The 24534-nt window shown below is 39.4% G+C and overlaps 1 protein-coding gene across 12 annotated transcripts in view; it reads left to right on the forward strand.

The window, feature by feature from the left end:
• The window catches only part of IMMT (inner membrane mitochondrial protein), a 42348-nt gene that overhangs the window by 2640 nt on the left and 15174 nt on the right, over positions 1-24534 (forward strand). For 2 of the 12 annotated variants that reach the window (XM_055540306.1, XM_055540307.1), the window contains exons 2-7: positions 12232-12305; positions 13012-13201; positions 17908-18019; positions 20486-20644; positions 21007-21102; positions 23893-24029. In XM_055540306.1, the coding sequence (XP_055396281.1) occupies positions 12232-12305; positions 13012-13201; positions 17908-18019; positions 20486-20644; positions 21007-21102; positions 23893-24029 (768 nt within the window). Of the gene's footprint in view, positions 1-9965; positions 10134-12231; positions 12306-13011; positions 13202-17907; positions 18020-20485; positions 20645-21006; positions 21103-23892; positions 24030-24534 lie in introns of all 12 variants that reach the window. The other 10 variants (XM_055540308.1, XM_055540309.1, XM_055540310.1 and 7 more) reach the window with 7 other exon arrangements.

Here is a 24534-nt window from a genome sequence, read left to right on the forward strand (position 1 = left end):
GTTCAGTTCAGTTCAGTCGCTCAGTCGTGTCCAACTCTTTGCGACCCCATGAACCACCGCAGCATGCCAGGCCTCCCTGTCCGTCACCAGCTCCCGGAGTCCACCCAAACACATGTCTGTTGAGTGGGTGATGCCATCCAACCATTTCATCCTCTGTCGTCCCCTTCTCCTCCTGCCCTCAATCTTTCGCAGCATCAGGGTCTTTTCCAGTGAGTCAGCTCTTTGCATCAGGTGGCCAAAGTATTGCAGTTTCAGCTTCAACATCAGTCCTTCAACATCAGAACACCCAGGATTGATCTTTACGATGGACTGGTTGGATCTCCTTGCAGTCCAAGGGACTCTCAAGAGTCTTCTCCAACACCACAGTTCAAAAGCATCAGTTCTTCGGCTCTCAGCTTTCTTTATAGTCCAACTCTCACATCCATACATGACCATTGGAAAAACCATAGCCTTGACTAGATGGACCTTTGTTGACAAAGTAATGTCTCTGCTATTTAATATGCTGTCTAGGTTGGTCATAACTTTCCTTCCAAGGAGTAAGCATCTTTTAATTTCATGGCTGCAGTCACCAACTGCAGTGATTTTGGAGCCCAGAAAAATAAAGTCAGCAACTGTGTTGATGTGACCTCCCTTTAACCCCCATAGGTTTTAGAACTTGTCTAGAGAAACTTGGCTCAGATGGTAAAGAATCTGCCTGCTGTGCTGCAGACCTGGGTCCAGTAGTTGGGTTGGGAAGATCCACTGGAGAAGGGAATGGCAACCCACTCCAGTATTCTTGCCTGGAAAATTCCATGGACAGAAGAGATGGTGGGCTACAGTCCATGGGGTCACAGAGAGTCAGACACAGCTGAGTGACTAACACAAAAAGAGAAACAGAACCGATAGGATGTGTATATAGATAGACTTATTATAAAGATTTGACCCATGCAGTTGTGGAGGCTGTCAAGTCCAACATCTGTAATGGAGGCTGGCAGGCTTGATATGCACATACCCAGAAGAGATGGTCCATTTTCAGTCTGAAGGCTGGCAAGCCAGAGACCCAGGAAAGCTGATGGTGCAGTTTTGGTTGAAGGCAATCTGCTAGAGAATTGCCTCTTGCTTGGGCAGGCTGGACTTTTTGTTTTATTCAGGCCTTCAGTTGGTTGGATGAGGCCCACCCACATTGTGGAAGGCAACCCACTTTATTTGTAGTTCACTGATTTGAATGTTGATCTCGTCCCAAAACACCTATTTTGACATATAAAATTAACCACCTCAGCTGACTCTAACTGATTCTTAGTGTCTGAAATTAGTCATCCATGTGGGTATTCAGCAGGAATGAATTGCTCTTTCTTTCCCAGAATGAGCTTCAGAGCTCTGATTTTTCCTCACTTGCCAGACCTGACACCATCCATCTTGTCTCAGTCCCAGGACTGCATGGCTAGGTCCAACCTTTTTTGAGGTAGACACAGGGTTTGGAGGACCCGGACTTTCAGTCTAGCCTGACCCTCTCCCAGACTATAAATTTGGGAGTGGTCACTGCATATGCATTGATCTTAAAAGAGAAGGAGACATTATTATTCTTGAGGATTGACTAAGCTAATTTATTTAACTAAGACCAAGTTTGATGGCAGGGCTAGTTTAAGACTGAACTTGTGTGTGGATATTTTTAGCTATCATCTTTTAGAATTCTTTCTTTTCACTAGGATAATAAAACATTGTTGCTCAGTAATAGATGTAGGTAGCGAGGTGTACGTGGTAGAAAGGAGTTTAATATATGATGCAGCCTGTTTACTTCTATGGATATTAGAATCTTTTTTTATTCTTCATTTTTATTTCTCTAGATCAGTTGCTTTCAAACCATTTTGAAATACATTTTACATTGTGACGCAGAGTACATGATTGAGAATATTTAGGTAATGTATATCCACACATAGATGCAGAGAAAACTAGGGAAATGTCACCTTCCTGCTTCTGCTATACTGATGAATATCTGCCATTTCTTTATCATAACTGAAGAGCCCTTTTTCTCCTAGATCTAGAATATGAATTTACTGAGAAATAATACTACTTTCATGTCAAATTTACTGTATTTTTGTGTGTGATATATTTTTAACCTTAATGCATGATTCCTATATAATATTTTTAGTTAACTATAGAAAAAGTTGTTGCATATTAATCTGTATTTCAAATGTAGAAGTGGCCATTAATGTCTGGATGTCTTTTGTTTGTGTGGGAAGAATTCTTATGACAGATTTCAAAAATATCAGTTACAGCTACCCTCTAGTCTAAAAAGGAAACCTGCAACCTCCAGAAAGGGTTTATATGAGGGGCCTTGTATTACAGTCTCTGTTTCCAGGATTGTGGTTTCCTTTCTATGTTCACTTTAGTTTGGTAGGGCTAGTGGTCTGTACCAAAACATAACATGAAAATTGTGTGTTTTATCTCTCCTTTTGTTTGTTTGTTTTGTTTGCTAAAATCATATTTTTATAGGTTGGAAGTAGCAGCGCTAACCTTACAACATTTATTACAAAGTTATATGTCAAGGCAAATTGTTTTGAAACAGCAATGTCTTTTCTATATTGTTGCTTATTATTAATAAAAGATATTCCAGAATTAAGAGGTGTCCAGTATCTTTTGTGTTAAAGTTAGGATATTTAGTTTGTATGAATAAAGAGAGTTTAGTCTGGTGCTTAAGAAAGTTTTGGAGGTAGACCTTGGATTTGGCAGTGGTTTCTTAACACAGGACACCAGAAGACACAAGATAAATTTGATTTCACAAAATTAAAAAAATTTTTGCATCAAATGACACAAGAATGAAAAGAATAGGAGGGAATATTTTCAAATCATATAACTGATGAAGATCTAGTATCCATAATATGTAAAGATCTCCTACAACTTAGGAACAAGAAGACAACCCAAATAAAAAATGGGCTAAGGACTTAACTAGACATTTATCCTGGGAAGGTGTATAAATAGCCAACAAGCACTAGAAAAGAGCTCAAAATCCTTGACATTAAGGAAATGTAAATCAAAACCACAGTGAAATAGCCACTTTGTAGCCAACAGGATGGTTCTGATAAAAACAGAAAATAACAAGTGAGGATGTGGAGAAATTGGAACCCTCATACTTCACTGTGGGAGTGTAAAATGGTCCAGAGTTAAACATAGAATTACCATATGACCCTGCAGTTCCACCCCAAAGAACTGAAAACAGGTATTCAAACAAAAACTTGTAGGTGAATGTTGATAGCAAAAGATAGAGACAGTTCAGATGTTCAGCTGATGTCTAGATAAACCAAGTATGGTATATCCATACAACAAACTAGTTCATTCAGTTTGAACTAGTTTCAAACTAATTTCACAAAAAGAAGTATGAGTTACATACATGATACATGTGACAACATAGGTGAACCTTAAAAACAAGCCACAGGAGGCAACATATTACATTATTCCATTTGTACAAAAAGTCCAGAACAGGCTCTGTAGAGCCAGAAGGTAGATAATTGCTGCCAGGAGCTAGGGAGAAGGGAATGTGGGGAGACCTGATGGTACAGGAATTTATTTTGGGAGTGATGAAACTGTTCTGGAACTAAATAGTGGTGATGGTTGTATAGCATTGTGGATGTACTAAATGGCACTGACGTGCACTTTAAATGGTGACTTTTATAAATGAATCTTACCGTGCAGAGAAAAAGCACCAGGTAGTTGGAAATGACCTGATATATGAAATGTGTGCATGCGTGCTCAATCATGTCCAACTCTTTGCCACCTTATGGACTGTAGCCTACCAGGCTACTCTGTCTATGAGATTCTCCAGGCAAGAATACTGGAGTGGGTTGTTGTGCCCTCCTCCAGGGGATCTTTCTGACCCAGGGATCCAACCTGCGTCCCTTACATCTCCTGCATTGGTGGTGGTTTAGTCACTAAGTCATGTCCGACTCTTGCGACCCCATGGACTGTAGCTTGCCAGGCTTCTCTGTCCATGGGATCCTCCAGGCAAGAATACTGGAGTGGATTTCCATTTCCTTCTACAGGGGATCTTCCTGAGCCAGGGACTGAACCTGGGTCTCCTGTGTTGCAGGCACATTCTTTACCAACTGAGCTACGAGGGAAGCCCTCCTGCATTGGTAGGCAGGTTCTTTATTACTAATGCCACCTGGGAAGCCCTCCAGGTAGATATCTAAAGATAGATAAATAGATTTGTGTGTGTGTAATATTAAAGTAATATAACAGAATAAACTTGAAGTCGTATCCATTGGCCAAAATTGGGACAATTTGAGTTTTCAAACAGATAATAATTGCAGCTGGTTTAAATCCATCAAAAGTATTTAAATCTATGAGTTGGTAAAGATCCTGTTTTGGTTTGTGGTAACTACATAAGGCACCTTGAGCTTGGGGTAAAAATTTATTGCCTCACTCAGTTCTGGAGGTTTCCTGGCCTCAGGTGGCCAGTTTGGTCAGCATCCCTTGTGAGGCTGTAGTCAGGCAGTGGCTAGGGCTAGAGTCATCTCAGAGGCTTCCTCACTCCCATGTCTGACAGTTGATACTGGCTGCAACTGAGACCTCAGCTGGTGCTGTTGGCTGGAACACCTACATGTGGGGTTTTACATGTCTGGGCTTCCTCACTGTTTGGTGGCTGGGTTCCCAGAGCAAGTGTGATGAGAGGCAGAGCCAGGTAGAAGCTGTGTTCCCTTTATGTCCTCCTGGTTTCAGATGTCACAGAGGATCACTTTCACTGCCCTTATTAGTAAATTGATAACTTAGGCCTGTCCTGGTTCCAGGGAATGGTGCATAGATGTCAGTTTGATGGAGGATAGCGAGTTGCTGGTGGAGAAGGTGATGGCACCCCCACTCCAGTACTCTTGCCTGGAAAACCCCATGGACGGAGGAGGCTGGTAGGCTGCCGTCTATGGGGTCACACACAGTCGGACACGACTGAAGCGACTTAGCAGCAACAGCAGCAGCAGCGAGTTGCTGGAAGAACTAATATTACAGGAAGTATTACTGTAGTCAGTTTTGGATAATATGGTCTGCCCTGTAGCCACAGCAACTCGCATCCCTCCCACATGCAGATGTGTTCACAACCTTCCTTAGAACCCTCCAGAACCTCATCCCATCACAGCATCAGACTTAGACTAACAGACCAGGATCTTGTCATCAAATCAATTCCCTTGGCACACAAAACATCTTGGGTGTGATCCCCTGGGTGCAGTTCCTTAAGTGCTTTTCCTTTCGGTCTAAAGACCTGTGAACTAAAGAGACAAGTTATCTGTTCCCCATGTGTCCTATGCACAATATAATGTGACACTCCCATCCCAAAAGGCAGAAAAAAAAGAGACACAGCATCACTGTTCGTAACAAATGTCAGATCTATCTGGCATGAGTTGCTGCTTGCTTAATTAGGACCTAGTCCTTCTGCTTGGGAATGTTTCTCCTTAACTCTTGGGATCCTTAACTCCTTAACCCTCTGGGCTTCAGGTTTCACTCCTTACATTATCCTTCTTATTCTAGAAACGTAGCCTGTTGGCAGCCGAATTGTTTTCTCAGACTTATGTCTGTTTGTAGACGTTCTGGAGTCCAAAAACTTCAATTCATTTTGTACTCTTTCCGCTTTAGTCCAGGCTGGCCTGTTTTTCATCTTAATGACTTTGTGGGTTTCTTTTGGGTCTTTCTGGGGTTTTCTCCATTAGACAAAAGCCACACCCATAAATCTGACTAGGATAAGCTGTTCTCCATTTTAGGCTCCCTGTGAGGCTGCTGTGGTCTGAAACCCCTTAAGATTCTCAGCAGTCCTGTTGTTTAATGAAAGGAATATGGGTTGCATACTCTTAAGGCTGTCCTTAGCGAGCCTTTTCTCAGTGTAAAAAGTTCTATGAGGAGCACCTCCTGAGATCTTTCTGAGGTCTTAAAGGATCTTTGCTAACTGGAGAGGCTGAGAATGAGAAACAGTATCATTTTTTAACCCACCAAGTACTAGGTCCTTTATATTTTCTTCAAATTTTGCTTGCAAGCTCAACAGTTTTTTTGGTTTATGTTTTAGAAGCTTGACTCTATCCTTATTATACTCTGCTGAAAGGAACCAGTTGGCACTTGAGAACATTCTGCTTGATACTCTGTGTAGCTAACACCCAAAAAAGATGTCCTTTTTATTATAGGGGACTGGAATGCAAAAGTAGGAAGTCAAGAAACATCTGGAGTAACAGGCAAATTTGGCCTTGGAATATGGAATGAAGCAGGGCAAAGACTAATAGAGTTTTGCCAAGAAAATGCACTGGTCATAACAAACACCCTTTTCCAACAACACAAGAGGAAACTCTACATGGACATCACCAGATGGTCAACACCGAAATCGAAGATGGAGAAGCTCTATACAGTCAGCAAAAACAAGACCAGGAGCTGACTGTGGCTCAGACCATGAACTCCTTAGTGCCAAATTCAGACTGAAATTGAAGAAAGTAGGGAAAACCACTAGACCATTCAGGTATGACCTAAATCAAATCCCTTATGATTATACAGTGGAAGTGAGAAATAGATTTAAGGGTCTAGATCTGATAGATAGAGTGCCTGATGAACTATGGAAAGGGGTTCGTGACATTGTACAGGAGACAGGGATCAAGACCATCCCCATGGAAAAGAAATGCAAAAAAGCAAAATGGCTGTCTGGGGAGGCCTTACAAATAGCTGTGAAAAGAAGAGAAGTGAAAAGCAAAGGAGAAAAGGAAAGATATAAACATCTGAATGCAGAGTTCTAGAGAATAGCAAGAAGAGATAAGAAAGCCTTCTTCAGCGATCAAAGAAATAGAGGAAAACAACAGAATGGGAAAGACTAGGGATCTCTTCAAGAAAATCAGAGATACCAAAGGAACATTTCATGCAAAGATGGGCTCGATAAAGGACAGAAATGGTATGGACCTAACAGAGGCAGAAGATATTAAGAAGAGACGGCAAGAATACACAGAAGAACTGTACAAAAAAGATCTTCACGACCCAGATAATCATGATGGTGTGATCACTGACCTAGAGCCAGACATCCTGGAATGTGAAGTCAAGTGGGCCTTAGAAAGCATCACTATGAACAAAGCTAGTGGAGGTGATGGAATTCCAGTTGAGCTATTCCAAATCCTGGAAGATGATGCTGTGAAAGTGCTGCACTCAATATGCCAGCAAATTTGGAAAACTCAGCAGTGGCCACAGGACTGGAAAAGGTCAGTTTTCATTCCAATCCCAAAGAAAGGCAATGCCAAAGAATGCTCAAACTACCACACAGTTGCACTCATCTCACACGCTAGTAAAGTAATGCTCAAAATTCTCCAAGCCAGGCTTCAGCAATATGTGAACCGTGAACTTCCTGATGTTCAAGCTGGTTTTAGAAAAGGCAGAGGAACCAGAGATCAAATTGCCAACATCCGCTGGATCATGGAAAAAGCAAGAGAGTTCCAGAAAAGCATCTATTTCTGCTTTATTGACTATGCCAAAGCCTTTGACTGTGTGGATCACAATAAACTGTGGAAAATTCTTCAAGAGATGGGAATCCCAGACCACCTGATCTGCCTCTTGAGAAATTTGTATGCAGGTCAGGAAGCAACAGTTAGAACTGGACATGGAACAACAGACTGGTTCCAAATAGGAAAAGGAGTTCGTCAAGGCTGTATATTGTCACCCTGTTTATTTAACTTCTATGCAGAGTACATCATGAGAAACGCTGGACTGGAAGAAACACAAGCTGGAATCAAGATTGCCGGGAGAAATATCAATCACCTCAGATATGCAGATGACACCACCCTTATGGCAGAAAGTGAAGAGGAACTAAAAAGCCTCTTGATGAAGGTGAGAGTGGAGAGTGAAAAAGTTGTCTTAAAGCTCAGCATTCAGAAAACTAAGATCATGGCATCTGGTCCCATCACTTCATGAGAAATAGATGGGGAAACAGTGGAAACAGTGTCACACTTTATTTTTCTGGGCTCCAAAATCACTGCAGATGGTGACTGCAGCCATGAAATTAAAAGACGCTTACTCCTTGGAAGGAAAGTTATAACCAACCTAGATAGCATATTCAAAAGCAGAGACATTACTTTGCCAACAAAGGCTCGTCTAGTCAAGGCTATGGTTTTTCCTGTGGTCATGTATGGATGTGAGAGTTGGACTGTGAAGAAGGCTGAGCGCCGAAGAATTGATGCTTTTGAAGTGTGGTGTTGGAGAAGACTCTTGAGAGTCCCTTGGACTGCAAGGAGATCCAACCAGTCCATTCTGAAGGAGATCAGCCCTGGGATTTCTTTGGAAGGAATGATGCTAAAGCTGAAACTCCAGTACTTTGGCCACCTCATGTGAAGAGTTGACTCATTGGAAAAGACTCTGATGCTGGGAGGGATTGGGGGCAAGAGGAGAAGGGGACGACAGAGGATGAGATGGCTGGATGGCATCACTGACTTGATGGACATGAGTCTCGGTGAACTCCGGGAGTTGGTGATGGACAGGGAGGCCTGGCGTGCTGCGATTCATGGGGTCGCAAAGAGTCGGACACGACTGAGCGACTGATGTGATCTGACTCTGTCTAGCTAAATCCATCAATTCATTAGATAGTGTGTACTAAGTCTCTCCAGACTCTTTGCAACTCCATGAACTGTAGCCTGCCAGGCTTGTCTGTCCATGGGAATCTCTAGGCAAGAATACTGGAGTGGGTTGCCATGCCCTCCTCCAGGGAATTTTCCCAGCCCAGGGATCAAACTCGTGTCTCCAGCACCTCTTGCATTGGCAGGCGGATTCTTTACCACTAGCACCACTTGGGAAGTCCCTTCATTATGTACAGCAAAGCCTAATTTTCTGTTTTCCACATCTTACCATTGTGAGAGTTTTGATAAACTTCTACCACTACATAAAAAGATTCCTTTTTCATCCAGGTTCCCAAAATATTTTTCATGCTTTTCTTAAGCCCTCATCAAAACAGCTTCCGTGAAGATCATTAGGCTTCTGCTAACAGTCTCCTCAAGGCCCTTCCAACTTTCAGTTCCACCCCCCAGTTCCATCCCAAAGTCATTACCACATGTTTTATGTTTTGTAGTAGCACCCCATTTCCAGGTGCAAGCATATGGTTAGTTATAGCTGTTTAACAGTTCACCCCAAACCTACTGGTATTAATTAACCATAACATTATTTGTTCTTTTACAGTAAGTTATATTATTATACAGATAAAGATTACATTGTATTATATATGCATGTGGTTCCAGGTGGTGCTAGTGGTAGAGGCCATCTGCCAGTGCAGGAGATCCTAAGAGATGTGGGTTCGATCCCTGGGTTGGGAAGATTCCCTGGAGCAGGGCATGGCAACCCACTCCAGTATTCTTGCCTAGAAAATCCCATGAACAGAGGAGGCTGGTGAGCTATAGTCCATGGAGTCACAAAGAGTCAGACATGACTGAAATGACTTAGCACACACGCATGCATATATACATATAAGGAAATAATATATAAGTAAATATTTATCTTTCATTTCTAAGGAGGTTACATTAGGAGGTTCTTGGGATTGTATAAGCTTACAGGGTTCTGGGGAGGTGGCAAAGTTCTAGAAAAGCATGTGAAACGTGGCAAGTTTTGGAAAATACAATCTGTCACAATAAATGGAAACCAAAAAACTCTGCAATTGTTCCTCATCAGAGGATAACTGGATAAAAGGATAAAAAGAATCAACCATTTATCCTTCCTTTCCTCCATAAACTGTACTGCTGAGTAACTAAATTATAGATGAGGGTAAGCATGTCTTTATTAAATATGTCAAATTATAAATGAAAAATAGAATCAGAGTCCACTTTTGGCAACTTCCAATAAATTAATGGATCTAGACATTGTAAATCAGCACAGTTGATAACATTAAAAAAGAGAGACAGGCAGGCGTTGTGTGCCTCCATAGTGGAAGAAAATACCACCATGTAAAGTCTTGCCAAAGAGAGTATACCTGAGTCTGGTCAAGTGTCTGGTTTCCGCTCCAGGTTGCAGGAAATACAGAGGACTGGCATATTTTAAGTTGCACCTCGAACTGAACAGAATCCGGTCTGTGAAAAATTCTGCAGACCAAACAAGCAGATTCTTCCAATAATTACTGGAGGAAACATCTATGGAGTAAAAGACTTGAGGATTAAGAGACTTAGAAGATATAGGTAGGTGTGTGTATATATATATATATATATTTACTAGGCAAGATTAAACTGTATCTAGGGATTCATACGTGTATGATAAAACTGTAAAAAACTTCAATTTCCTGACTTTTAAAGCTTTATTTGGAATATAAAATTTATTATAGACTATGCAGGTAGCCAATTTTTAAAATCAGGAGCCACTATTTCAGATTTAAAAAACCTATTAATTTGAGTCAGGATACAGTCAGTTTTTTTTTTTTTTTTTTTGGTATAGAGGTATGAAACATATTGCTACTATTTTTTGGTCATAAAAGGTGATTTTTTTTTCACGTTTAATCTCTTCTTAAATCAGGGTGCATACAGTTGTTATAGTTGTTTAATTGAAAGCTAAGCTATCAAAACAACAAAGGCAAGAACATCCAGAAAAATTCTGAGGAAAAAAAAAAAAAGCACTAGAAGAGAGGACTTGCTCTACCAGGTTAAAACCTAATTGTAAGATGCAGTCTTTAAAACACTGTTGTATTTGTCTATGAATAGAAGTGTGTGAATAGGGTGGAACAGTGGAACAAATTAGGAAATCTAAATGCACCAAGAAATTGAGTATATTTTAAGGTGGCATTTCAAATTGTTGAAAGAAATGGATTATTTTGTGATTTAGGGACAACTGAATAGACATTTAGGAAAAAATAGTTAATCCATACCATATACTTTACACTGGATTCAAAGATTTAAACGTAAAAAAAATGAAACCATCGGAGTAAAATCATGCAAGGATTATTTTATAATCAGAGTGTGCTAAGTGAAATACATCAGAGACAAGTGCTATATGATATCACTTACATGAACAGCAGGACACTTGTGTACAGGTTTTTAAAAATTGCAGCATTACTCTTAGAAGCCCTGTGTGAACCTTCTCAATTGCATCCTCCTTTTCTCTCCAGAAAAAAGCTACAGCTTCCCTTGTAGCTCAGTTGGTAAAGAATCTGCCTGCAGTGCAGGAGGCCCAGGTTCGATCCCTGGATTGGGAAGAATCCCTGGAGAAGGAAATGGCAACCCACTCCAGTATCCTTGCCTGGAAAATCTCATGGACAGAGGAGCCTGGTGGGCTGCAGTCCGGGAGGTCACAAAGAGTCAGGCTCGACTGAGTGACTAACACTTACTTGCTTACAATAAAAAGAAGCAGACTCACAGATAAAGAGAGCAAACTAGTGGGTTACCAGTGGAGAGGAGAACCAGGAGAGGTAAGATAAGGGTAGGGGACTAAGAGGTATAAACTTCTGTGTGTAAAATAATAAGCTACAAGGGTATATTGTACAACACGGGGAATATAGCCAATATTTTACAATAACTATGAATGAAATAACCTTTAAAATTTGTGAACACTGTTTTGTAAACCAGAAACATAATATTGTACATCAACTATGTTGTTGTTATTTAGTCACTAAGCTGTGTCTGATTCTTTTGCTACCCCATGGACTGTAGCCCATCAGTCTCCTCTATCCATGGGATTTCCCAGGCAAGAATACTGGAGTAGGTTGCCGTTTCCTTCTCCCAGGAACTGAACCTATGTCTCCTGTATTGATTGACGGATTCTTTACCACTGAACCACCAGGGAAGCCCACATCAACTATATTTCAGTTAAAAAAAAAAAAAGTGGTCTGGAGAATTCCCTGGTGGTCCAGAGGTTAGGACTCCATGCTTCTACTGCCAGGAGCCCAGATTCAGCCCTTGGTCAGGAAACTAAGATCTCACAAGCTGCATGGTGCAGGCAGTGGGGGAGGAGCGGGGAGTGGTTTCATAGTCCCTTTTTTTTAAAATCTTAAAAGTAATTTTATATGAGTCTTGGGGTGCAGGATGTGTCACTTTTTAAGGATCTATAAATATGTTTCATGGTAAGTTGGTTTATGAAAGTAAAATAAAATTTTAAGAAAGACATTTGTATTTGTAGTAAAAGGATTTACTTCCCCACCCTAAAAGCCTTCTGCTAAGTCGCTTCAGTCGTGTCTGACTCTGTGCAACCCCATAGACAGCAGCCCACCAGGCTACCCCGTCCCTGGGATTCTCTAGGCAAGAACTAGGTTCCTGTAACTATTGGTTGTAATGTTTTCTTCCCTCCTAGAACTGTCTTTGTGGGAAGTTTGTCCTCCGTCCATTGCGACCATGCCACAGATACTCCACTTCAGGAAGTTCTCGGTATGTAGCATATCTCCCTGTAAACAGACTTTTAACTGTGTGCTGAAGTGTGTGTGTGTGTATTCATTCCTTGAATATGGGAATATCTACTTAAAATCTTGTTTTTTAAAGGGTAGAAACACTGGAGTTTTCTCATAATACCTTTGGAGCATATGTATCTGTAGGTGAAAATTTGTTATGGTGCTCGTTTTGGCTCTTTGGTGCTTGGATGTCATCCAAGGTAGACATCCTCTGCCCCCTGTGCTGGCTTCCATTACATGGCAAATAGATTTATATCTAGAACTCAGCACATTGGAACTTAAAAAGTATTTGTTCTTCTTAATATTTATTTTATTGTATTTACAGAAATGCTTAATTAAGGGAGAGGAGCTTTGAAAATTAGTGATACTTGTTTTTGGGGTTCAAAGGAAGCCTCGTGAGTGTGAACATGCTAAGTTTAAGTATGAAAGGGCCGATTGCTTCATTCTTCCTATCCTAGATATTAATGTATTAAGGAAAAATTATCCATAAAGAAATGTTATTTTTATTTTGGACATGTTAAAAAACAAACCAGGGAAAGGTGATGTGCAGCATGTGGAGATAAACTGGGCTGCTGTGATCTGAGTCAGTGGTAGAGAAGTGGAGCTTAAAGGTGTTTGAGACTTAAGGTTTAGGGGAGTTAAAAAAAAAACAAAATAAACCTATGTTTCCTATTTCTTTCACGTAGGTTGTCTGCTAGCAAAATTGCTGGAGCTGGCATTTTATTTGTTGGTGGCGGTATTGGTGGCACCATCCTGTATGCCAAATGGGATTCCCATTTCCGGAAGAATGTAGAGAAAACCATACCTTACTCAGATAAACTCTTTGAGATGGTCCTTGGTTCCCCACCTTACACTGTTCCATTGCCAAAGAAACCGGTAAGAGTTTTAAACTGTTTCAGTTTATCCTGTGGAATACTCTGAAAAGCAGGTTGTTTTCATCTTGAAAATATTTTGCCAGCATTGTTTGTCATTTTTCTTTAACTTGAACTAATGTTTCCTAAAGGATTTTTATCCCTTCGGAGTCCCATAAATGCTCTCATTTAGTCCACATCACATAGAAAATAATTACGTGGCCCACAGGTTAAATGGAAGGGCAGCTTGGGCAGAAGTAACCCTGGCTGCCCTGCAGACCCCAGGGGTTCTGTGTCAGCCTCCAGCACTGCAGCTCTCAGACTCTGACTTAGAATGCTAAAAGCATAAACGAAGAATGGCCATGACACCAGGATCCCCATGTTATAGTTAGTCATGGCTCCTTTTAGATCACAAAGCAGTCACAGAATTTTCAGCTATACTGATTCAGTGATGGGAATCTCGTCCAGTATTCCTGGAACTTTGTGCATTTTCTTCAGTTTCATCTTTCTTTTCTCCATGAGGCTTACAATTTTTTTTTAAGCATCGTACATATTCCTTCTTTCAAACAGATGCTTGAAAAAAAGATTGATGAAAGAGAACATGAATTTTGCTGATTTGGTATTGGGTATTTCTGTAGTCTATGAGGTTGAACGTGGCTGACCAGTTCTTTGTTAGAAACTGATTAGAGGTCTTTTCTCCAGTATGTAGCAACGTCTTGAGACCAGACCTGTGACAGAGTTACAATATGGAAAAGCAGGTGTCCTTTGACTTTTCCTGCCCCTTCCCCAAATGATACAAAATGTTCTACATGGTTTATTCATCCATGTGAACTTTAAAGTGTTTATGCTGGCTCAGGAAGATAGAGTTGCAGCTTCAGTAGAAGCAGAATCCTATGGCTAAAGTCCTGGGTCTGTTTTGAGCTATGTGACCTGGGAGAAATAGCTGGAAGCATCCAGGAGCATAGAGTCAGGCTACACAGTTCAGAGTTGTGTTCTTTTCTCCCTGGACATGACTTCCAGGTGTCATTCTCAATAGCCTTGACCTCTTCTTGCTCCACGTTTGCTGCCCTGCTGTTAAAGGTCAGAAATAGGGTAAGAATAGTGGCAAGACAAAGAATAAATATTAGAGTTTAGGGAGGGGGGTTCAGGATGGGGAACACGTGTACACTCATGGCGGATTCATGTTGATGTATGGCAAAACCAATACAATATTGTAAAGTAATTAGAGTTTAAACAAGAGAGGATAGCAAGCAAAATATGGGCAACTGTGAAGGTGAATCCAAGAATTCTAACCTCGCTACCTGATAGCATGGTACAATCATTAATATTAAAAAAAGCAAATTAAGAAGAGTGCAAGGGCTTCTCTGATGGCTCAGTGGTAAAGAATCCGCCTGCCAATGCAGGAGACAGAGGTTCGATCCCTGATCTGGAAAGATCTCACATGCTGTGGAGCTACTCAGCCCATGTGCCACGACTGTTGAGCCTGTGCTCTAGAGCCCAGGAGCCACAACTGTTGGGCCCACGTGCCTCAATAAGAGAAACTGCCACAATGAGAAGCCCGCACACTGCAACGAAGAGTAGCCCCTGCTCACCGCAGCTAGAGAAAAGCCCGTGCAGCGATGAATACCCAGTACAACTAAAAATAAATAAAGTTATTTAAAAATAAGAATTTTTAAAAAGACTGCAAATTTTGAGGTTGTGTAATGCAGACATGCAGAGCTGACAAGTGGAAGTGCCCAGCAGGTCAGCAGTGCTGTCCCTCCCTACACACAGCGTTTCTTTCCCACCTCCAGGCTCCGCCCCACCAGTCACTCTTAACATCATCTAGGCCATCCTTTTATTAGTTTTAGAGAATCTTCTATTTTCATGATATTTTCATTGTATCACTTAATCAGGGACTTTGATTCCTATTGTTTTAAAGACAGAATATAAAAACAAGTAAGGCTTTGAGATTGTCTCATGGTATCTCATGGTATGAATAAGAAAAGTGAAGCCAAGAGTGGTTAAATGTTAGCTTAGGAGCTGGCTGTTGGTTCCTTTATTTCTGTGGTTTATGGTTTTTGCTGGTTCTTCGGTTGACATTCGGTACCCTTGGCAGTGTGGCTCTTACTACACTCTGCCTTTAGCTCTGTATGGTCCTGCACATAAATCCTTGCTCTCGTACTTGTTTACCGTGTGGCTATGCCTGTACTTTTCATTCATTTATTTACTCAAATGTCAGTCAAGTGATTATTATGTACCAGGCGTTGTTCCAAGGTCCTTGGTAAAGCAGAAGACTAAACAGAGATCCTTTCTATTTGTATACCTCTTCCCATGGTTGTCTTCTACCCAGAATGACTTCCTTTCTTTTGTCTTCTATTGTTTTCTTCAAGACTGGCATTCTTCACTACACAGATCAAAGTCAGTTTTCTCTGACCTCTGAATTCCAGTAGCAGTTAGTGTTTTTATTTTTATTTTGTCGCATTTATTCAGTACTCTCAGTTGTTGTGCATTGTTACAAACGTGTCGATTTTAGAAACTATGCACTTCATTTGATGGTAACCCTTTTAGGGTCAACATGGTTATTTATGCATAGACAGTAAATACTGAGAGAAGATGATCCTAAAGTGTTTTTTCACATGGTCAGTTTATTGTCTCATTGTAGATACAAATGCTGTATCTGAATTATTTTTTTTCTTTTTTCTTTTAATTAGAGAATAATTGCTTTACCATGTTGTGTTGGTTTCTGCTGTATAATAACGTGAATCAGCCTTAAGTATACAATATTCCCTCCCTCTTGAACCTCCCTCCCACCCCTCCACCCCCATCCCACACCTCTAGGTCTTCACAGAGCTCTAGGTTGAGCTCCCTGTGTTATATACAGCTTCCCACTAGCTCTGTGTTTTACATATGGTAATGTATATGTTTTAATGTTGCTCTCTCAATTTATTCCATCCCCTCCTTCCCCTGCTAAAATCTTTTTGATGAGCATAGACGATAACTTCCCTAAATGGTGACAAATGTTATGTACCTGGATAGAATGTAGTACTATAAAAATGTCATTTTTCTTAAATATATGTGTTTCTCTCAAATCTCTTAAATATGTATGTATTTGAGAGAAGTAATATTTTATTTTTATGATATGTATGTGTGTATACATAAATACACACACAGATCTAATAAAATTTCTTATTGATTTTTCCAGAGGGTGAAGAATTAGATAAGATTTAAAGTTCACATGGAAGAATAAGGAATGTACAAGACTGGTCAAGGACATTTTGAAAGTGTTGGGTTAGGGAGTCAGATGACACTTGCCTTTCCAGATACTGACTTTGTTATAATTCTACTGTTATAAACAAAAAGATTTTGACATAGGAATAGAAATTAGAGAAATAGAACAACTGAGTCTACAAATAGATCATATTTGTACACAAGCTCATACATGGTCATTGTGAGAATGTGAGTTGCTAGAACCTTATGTGAAAGTGATACTATCTTAAAAATATACAAGTCCTCTGACCCAGTGTTTCTTGTGGCAAACCGTCCTGCAGACATCATACTCTAGTGCTTTTCAGTTGTCTGTGGACAAGAATGCTTAACAAAGAACAGGAAACAGTTTAAATGTCCATAAATAGTGGAATAATAGACCCAGATTATGGAATTTGAAATTCCATTAGGATATACAATTAAATTGGGATATTATTCAACTAAAAAGAATTTCTTAACCTGGAAGCAAATGAGTTGTTGTTAAATGAAAAAAATATATTAATGTGTTGTTAAATGAAAAAAGCAAGTTATATGATAATTTGTATAATATAGAATTACCTATTTTAGATTGTTTAAAGAAATGAAAAACTGCATATTTGTCTATACCTGAGCTCCTGGGTGGAAGGATAGATTTCAGGGCATTAGCAGTGGCTCCCTGAGAAGCCTGGAAGGAGCAATGAAGAGGCTAAATAAAACAATGCTTTATCTTGATACTGTTTTGCTTGTTATAATGAGCATGCATTTCATGAGATAAAAGTAATAAAATTTTAATAAAAAGAAAGTGGGTATATTTCTGATTTCTGGTAGTGACAAAATTCAGAACCATTTCTATTATGGTTAAGTAGTCATCTTAGGATATCCGAGTCCCAATGCCAAGTTCTTGCAAAAAGGGAAACCACATAGATGGTAAATGAAAATATTTCTGTTACTCAGTAGTTTTCTCTGGCATATCATTTGACAGTCCTGTTCATGAATGGTGCCTTAAACTTAAAGCATTTGGTTACTAAGAAAGAGGAAAGCAGGCATTACAATTGCATCATATATCTTGGAAGTGCAGGTGCGTGAATCTTGGAGATTAAAGAAAGGAAAAACAAATTTTTATTTTTACTTAGAGCTTTTTAAAAAATGTTTGTTTCTAACTGAATGTATTTAGAAGACACCATAATTGGATTTAGAAAGTGAATGGAAATAGCCTTCTCAGTGTTGTACACATAAAAGTAATGGTATTTAAAAGGAAGGTCATATATCAAGTACATTAGTTACCCTAGGAGAAGTTTTTGTTACTATTAAAATATGGACTACTTTTGGACTGCATTTTCCTAGTATGATGGGTTCTCTTACTGTGGTTAATAAAATACATTGTTGTGAATTATTGATAACTCCCAAGCTTGAAAAACTACTTTTTAAATAATACAAGTTACTGTATGCTGCCTTTTTAAAAAACACTATTTATGTCTGAAACGTTAAATGTTTTTCATTTCCAAGATTCAGTCTGGTCCACTGAAAATCTCTAGTGTATCAGAGGTAATGAAAGAATCAAAACAGCCTGCCTCACAACCTCAAAAACAAAAGGGAGATACTTCAGCTTCAACAACAGGTACCTATATTTAGAATTCTTCTTTTAAAATTGTGGGTAAATGAATTGTTTAATGTATTTGTACCCATGGTCAAAGGTGAGGGGGTCTGTCCCCATGAAGGAGTCTTTCCTCACCCTGGGAAAGGAATATTCTCTCGTGTCTTCTTGGCCCTCGTTTTAGGTGTTGAGTGGGATATGGAATGGGGCTTTTGTTTTTGAACAGCTACTGAGTACTAGTAAGAACAAGAATCGGTCTTGCCTGAAACACAGTTACTTTTTTTCCTTTCCTCTGACTCCTAGTTTTCCCTCTCTTTAGATTTTAAGATTTGCTCTCTTTCCCCACTTTTTTCTACTTGTTCATCAATTCGTTCTCCTCTCTTCTGTCTTAGTGATCTAAGTATCTTAATCTAGGTTTTGATATGCAGGTATTTTTTGTCTTCATGATTTGTAAGTAATCCCACACCAATTTACAGCATTTAGCTCATCCTCACCTGTTCAGCATACATTTGAATTTATTGTTTCTCTGTACTCACTTCTGCCTTGATGAAATCACCTTCCATTCAGTAAATACTGAGTATCTATTGTGTGCCAAGTGGTGGGTGTCTTCTAGGCACTGAGGTTATAACCATGAACAAAATAGTAAAAACAAGCATACAAATGCTGTGCATATTTCTTGGTGGGATGAGGGGAGGGAAATTGTATACAGATGCACAAGTAATTTATGTATAAGTGAAAGTGAAGTCGCTCAGTCGTGTCCGACTTTTTGCGACCCGTGAACTATAGCCCACCAAGCTCCTCTATCCATAGGATTCTCCAGGCAAAAATACTGGAGTGGGTTGTCATTTCCTTCTCCAAATTTATGTATGCTGCTAAGTCGCTTCAGTCGTGTCTGACACTGCGCGACCCCATAAACGGCAGCCCACCAGGCTCCCCCGTCCCTGGGATTCTTCAGGCAAGAACACTGGAGTGGGTTGCTGTTGCCTTCTCCAATGCATGCAAGTGAAAAGTGAAAGTGAAGTTGCTCAGTCGTGTCCGAGTCTTAGCGACTCCATGGACTGCAGCCCACCAAGCTCCTCCATCCATGGGATTTTCCAGGCAAGAGTACTGGAGTGGGGTGCCATTGCCTTCTCCAAATTTATGTATAGGATGGCATAAAATGGTAAATGTGGGAGGGAATATTGCAGTTTTAAATGGAGTGGGCAGGAAAAGTTTCCTCTGGAAGGTGTCTTTTGAGCAAAGACCAGAAAGAGGTGAGGAAGTCCGTCATGTAAAAGACTGGTGGAGAAGAGCATCCAGGTAGAAGGGTTAGCTAGTGCAAAGACTTGGCATGTTCAAGCAAGGAGTAAATGAAACTGGGCTGAAGTAAGTGAAGAACAGCAAATGAGGTCAGAAAGGAAGCAGAAAACCAGCATGTCAGTTCTTGGTGACCATCGTAAGAGTTTTGCTTTTTAGTCTGAGTAAGATGGGAAGCTGTTGGGAGGGTTATAGGTCAGGTGATTGATATCTTTTATTTTAATAAGATTACTGGCACTGGCTATTGTAGGCTTCCCTGGTGGCTCAGATGGTAAAGAATCCACCTGCAATGCAGGAGACCTGGGTTTGATCTTGGGGTCAGGAAGATACCTTGGAGGAGGGAATGGCTACCCACTGCAATATTCTTGCCTGGAAAATCCCATGGACAGAGGAACTTGGCAGGCTATAGTTCATAGGGTCACAAAGAGTCGGGCATGACCAAGCAACTAAGCACATATGCAGGCTGGCTATTGTGGAGGATAGATAAAGGAAACAAGGACAGAGCAAGAAGACCAGTTTAGTGGGCTTTGTGATAATCCAACTATAACTCTTAAATAGGACCTTCAGTTTATTTAAGAAATTTTTTTCTCCATTTTTTTGTCCCCTGCATCTATCTTTTCCATCAACACTTTTATTTATAATTTATAGGCTCTTGACTTTTAAACCTTCCTTTCTTTAAAAATATGTCTATGACATAAGTTTTTTGACTGAGTTCTCTAACTCACCATCTAAACTGTGAACTTTTTTCTCTGTGTTTAAAATTGCCATCTTGTTTTCGTTTACACCTCTTCATTCATCTCTACCATTTTTCAAAGCAATTAAAAAACGGTTTTTGGTTGCCTTTTTTTTGCTTACTTTCTTTATTACAGGCTCCTTTTCCCCCCTTTGTTATTATTTTCACATGTTATGTAAATCTTATGTCCCCTTCTCATGTTAAGTATTAGTACCATTTAGTACTATTAGTAGAAGCCTTGCCTGAGAATAATGGTTAGAATACATATGGATGCTGACCAGACTCCTTTCTGTTGTGCTTTCCCAACCATTGTTCATTGCTTATGGATTTATGCAGTGGACAGAGCCCCCGACTAATTTGTGTGTTTGAGTAGTGGCATCACATGCATTTGTGTCTTTAAGGAGTCAGATGTGAAGTGGCAGCAGTAGTAGTAGATTCCTGTGTGTTCTCTGCTAACCCAGGAAACTATATACCATGTGTAGCACCCACAGAGGCAGCTCAAATTATCTCTGCGGCAGGTGACACACTGTCGGTCCCAGCCCCCGTGGTTCAGCATGAGGAACTTATGAAAACCGGTCACCCTGAAACTGGTGAAGGAAAACCCAAGCCTGCAACTTCAGGTAGTTCAATTATCTGTGTATGTGGTTTTATAAATTATGTGTTCATCAGAACTATGTACTGTCTAGGCAATTGCTAGATACTCTTAAGTGCACATTTATACTGGCTTTAGGTCTGCAGCCTTGCTTAGCTAATTTTTGATATTTTAGAGAATAAGTCTTTGAAAACAAGGAGCTTTAGAGCTGACCCTTTATTTCTTCATGTTGGAATCATTCAGTCATGATGTGGTTTTATAATCTTTATCACAAAAATGCCCACAAGTTGATATAGCTGGCAAATACAAATGATGGTGTTTTTATGTCCCCATTAGCTGTTGAAATTCTGTGCTGAAATTTGATTTCCTCTTATTTACTTTTGCTGCAAGAGGAAGCATCCTCAACTTCTGTAAGGGAGCGGCCACCTGAAGAAGTTGCAGCACGACTTGCCCAACAAGAGAAGCAAGAGCAAGTTAAGATTGAGTGTATGTAACCAGTGCTTTCTAAGTACTTGGGTCGTGTCTCTCAGTTGCTTTCTTCTTCAACCTTTGAACAAGTTTCTCATCTGTCAGCTGTTAGTGGTTTCTTTAGTGGCATTGCTCTTATTCACCAGCTTTATTTCATCATTTGTGTTCTTTCCATCTAAACTTTTACCCAGGTGACAAGGGGTTATTCTTAGTGTAAAATTGTTGTAACTTCCAAGTGATGCATGTACTTTCTTCATTTGTTTTTAGTATGGTTAGTGCTGAAGACTCTATATACTTAGCAGAACAGGAACAATTTATGTTTTGGCACCTTGCCTAAGAGTCTTCTAATTGTTACACTTATGCATTTATTTGTGCAGGTTGGAAATGGCTCCTTCTCTAGTTTGTTACCTGGCCTCTGGACTCAAGTCTCATCATCCTCTTATATGACATTGTTGAGGGATGGAATGTTCCACACATTGCTGGTTTCCACCCAACTGAGGCTTATTCCTTTTTTAGGTTTCAGTTTTATATTAGGTTTTTTGATGGTTTAAAGAAAAAAGATACTAGTTATCTAAAAATGTATTTTCCTGCCTTAAGGCACATGGAACAAAATTTATTGTATAATGCTGCAGTATACTGACGTCTCTGGAGGTAGTGTGCATGTAGTGTTTTGCCGGACTGAGAGTTGTTAGTTTTAAACTCTTATGACAGCTGTTTGTAGGTGGTTTTTTTGTCTTTTTGTCTTCTCTCCATTTATTTCTGTTTGTCTTTTTCTGCCTTTAATGGTTCTGGGTTTCCTTCAATTTGCTGGTTCTGTCTTATTCCTAGGAAGCAAGTTTGTTAGAATTGTGTAAAGAGTAGATGGGCCAGTATAAGCACATTTGGCTGGGCTTGTTTTATGTCCAATTATGTAGTCTATCCTAGAGAATGTTCCATGCATGCTTGAGAATAATGTGTATTCTGATTTTTTGGATGTAATGTCCTACAGATATCAATTAAGTGTGTTTTATTGTGTAATTTTAATGAGTATAATATCCTCTTTTTCTATTGATCCTTTTTTTTTTTTTTTTTTTTTTTTAATTTTTTTTTTTTTTTTCCTGTAGCCATGGACTTTATTGCTTGAATATTAACAACTATTATTCTATACACACATTTTAATTTCTTACAAAACTCTACATTCCACGTTGCTAGGTCTCCTCATTCTCCATTTTATGCCACATTTTCATGGAAAGGTATTTCCCTGAATCATAATCTGCCTGATTGTGTGTTTGTTGTTATGGTTGTTGTGGTCTAGTCGCTAAGTTGTGAACTCATGGATCATAGGCCCCCAGGTTTTTTTGTCCATGGGGTTCTCTAGGCAAGAATACTGGAGTGGGTTGCCATTTCTTTCTCCATCTATTGATCCTTTTATCATTAGATAGTGTTCATCTTTGTCCTTTATGGCCTTTGTTTTAAAGTTTGTTTCATCTGATATGAATATTGCTACTGTTGCTTTCTTGTTTCCATTCACATGAAATGAAAATATCTTTTTCCATCCCCATCCCTTCACTTTCGATCTGTGTGTATCTTTCACCCTGAAGTGGGTCTTTTATAGGCAGCATATTGTAGATTCTTGTTTTATTATCCAAGCTGTAACTCTCTCTTTTTTTTTTTTTTTTTTTTTTTTTTTTTGGGCTATTCTGGGTCTTTTTTTTTTTTTTTAATTTTAATTGAAGGATAATTACTTTAAAATAATGCATTGGTTTCTACCACACATCAATATGAATCAGCCATAGGTTTGCCCATGTCCCCTCCCACTTGAACATCCCTCCTACTGCCCTCCTCATCCCACCCCTCTAGGTGCTGGGCCTTTGCTGCTGCATGTGGGCTGTTCTCTAGTTGTGGTGAGCAGACTTCTCATTGTACTGGCACTCTGTTTTTGTTAGGACTAGTCAGTCTGTTGACCGTTAAGATAATTACTGATGTATATGTATTTATCTCCATTTTAAACCTTATTTTCCAGTTAATGTCCTATTTCTTTCTTCCTGTGTTCACTTTTGTGATTTGATGGTTTTCATTTGTATTATGCATGAATTCCTTTCTTTTTGGTGTTTGTGAATCTGTGGCGTGTTTTTTTATTTTTGGTTACCCAGGTTTTCCAGTATGTTAGCCCATTACTATATGTACTTGTGTTAGGCTGATAGTGATAAAAGCTCAAACACATTCTAAAAGATCTGTTTTCTTACTCCCCTCCCCCACATTTACTCATTTTGACATCCTGTTTTATATCTTCATGTTTATCCTTTTGCTCTTCCTTGTAGTTATAATTGCTTTCACAGAATTTTCTGGACTATTTCCTAAACTATGTACTAACTTATTTAAGTGACCGTCAATCCTTTCATACATTTGTCTTTCCTGTTGTGATTTTCCCTTGTGTATAGAAAATCCCGGACAGGTTTTATTTGCGAAAAATTCAGATATACATAAAGGTAAAAATAGTATAATAACCCCATAGATCGATCATCTGGATTCAATAAATTTTTTTAAAAAATTTATTTATTTGGCTACACCGGGTCCTAGTTGCAGCATGTGGGATCTAGTTCCCTGACCAGGGATCGAACCTGTGCCCCCTCCATTGGACTACCAGGGAAGTCCCTGGATTCAATAATTTTATCATACTTTTAAGTGTAACTTTGATTCTCTAAAACTGTATTTTGTTTGTTCATTTTGGGGGGAAATGTGACACAAGACTCAACAGGTAAAGAGGGAAAGGTTAAAGTAATCGCTGGGGAAGGATCTGCTTTTTAACTTTTTTTTTTTTAACTTCAGCATTAGCTAAGAGCTTAGAAGATGCCCTGAGCCAGACTGCCTACGTCACGCAGCAGGCTATTGTGGCTCAGAATGCTGCGGTGCAGGCTGTCACTGCCCACGCGAACATACTGAAAGCAGCCATGGATGATTCTGAGGTGGGCCCAAAGAATGTTACATGTGATTTCTTCCTCCTAAGTTGGGCTCTCTCTCACTAAGTGAAAGCAAACTAGAATGATTGATTTTTTAGAAAAACAAAGCAAAATGAAAAAAAAAAGAAAACTTGAAATTTTCTTTTTAATGAATTATATATAGTGCTTTATCTTACAACCATGATGTGGTATTAAGATTAGTTCAGATTTGCTCTCATGTTTTAATACTGCTTGAATGTATTTGTTGTTTGGTTTTTTTTTTTTTTTTTTTGCTTTAAAATTGCCAACCATTTTTTAAAATATACTTTTTTGTGAAATACTTTGAGATGGATACACAGTTGTAAAAAATAATACAGAGATCCCAGGGTTCCCAAAACACTAGCTACTTTAAATGCTTATGCTGATTATTTACATTATACACTTCAAAGAATAAAGTAATTACACTAGTTAAAATGTAATACTGAGACTTAGTAAATTTCCTTTACATTCAGTTATTCAATGTATAAAAATG

The sequence above is a fragment of the Bubalus kerabau genome, chromosome 11 (assembly GCF_029407905.1).
Source record: "Bubalus kerabau isolate K-KA32 ecotype Philippines breed swamp buffalo chromosome 11, PCC_UOA_SB_1v2, whole genome shotgun sequence".
Classification (NCBI taxonomy): Eukaryota; Metazoa; Chordata; class Mammalia; order Artiodactyla; family Bovidae; genus Bubalus; species Bubalus kerabau.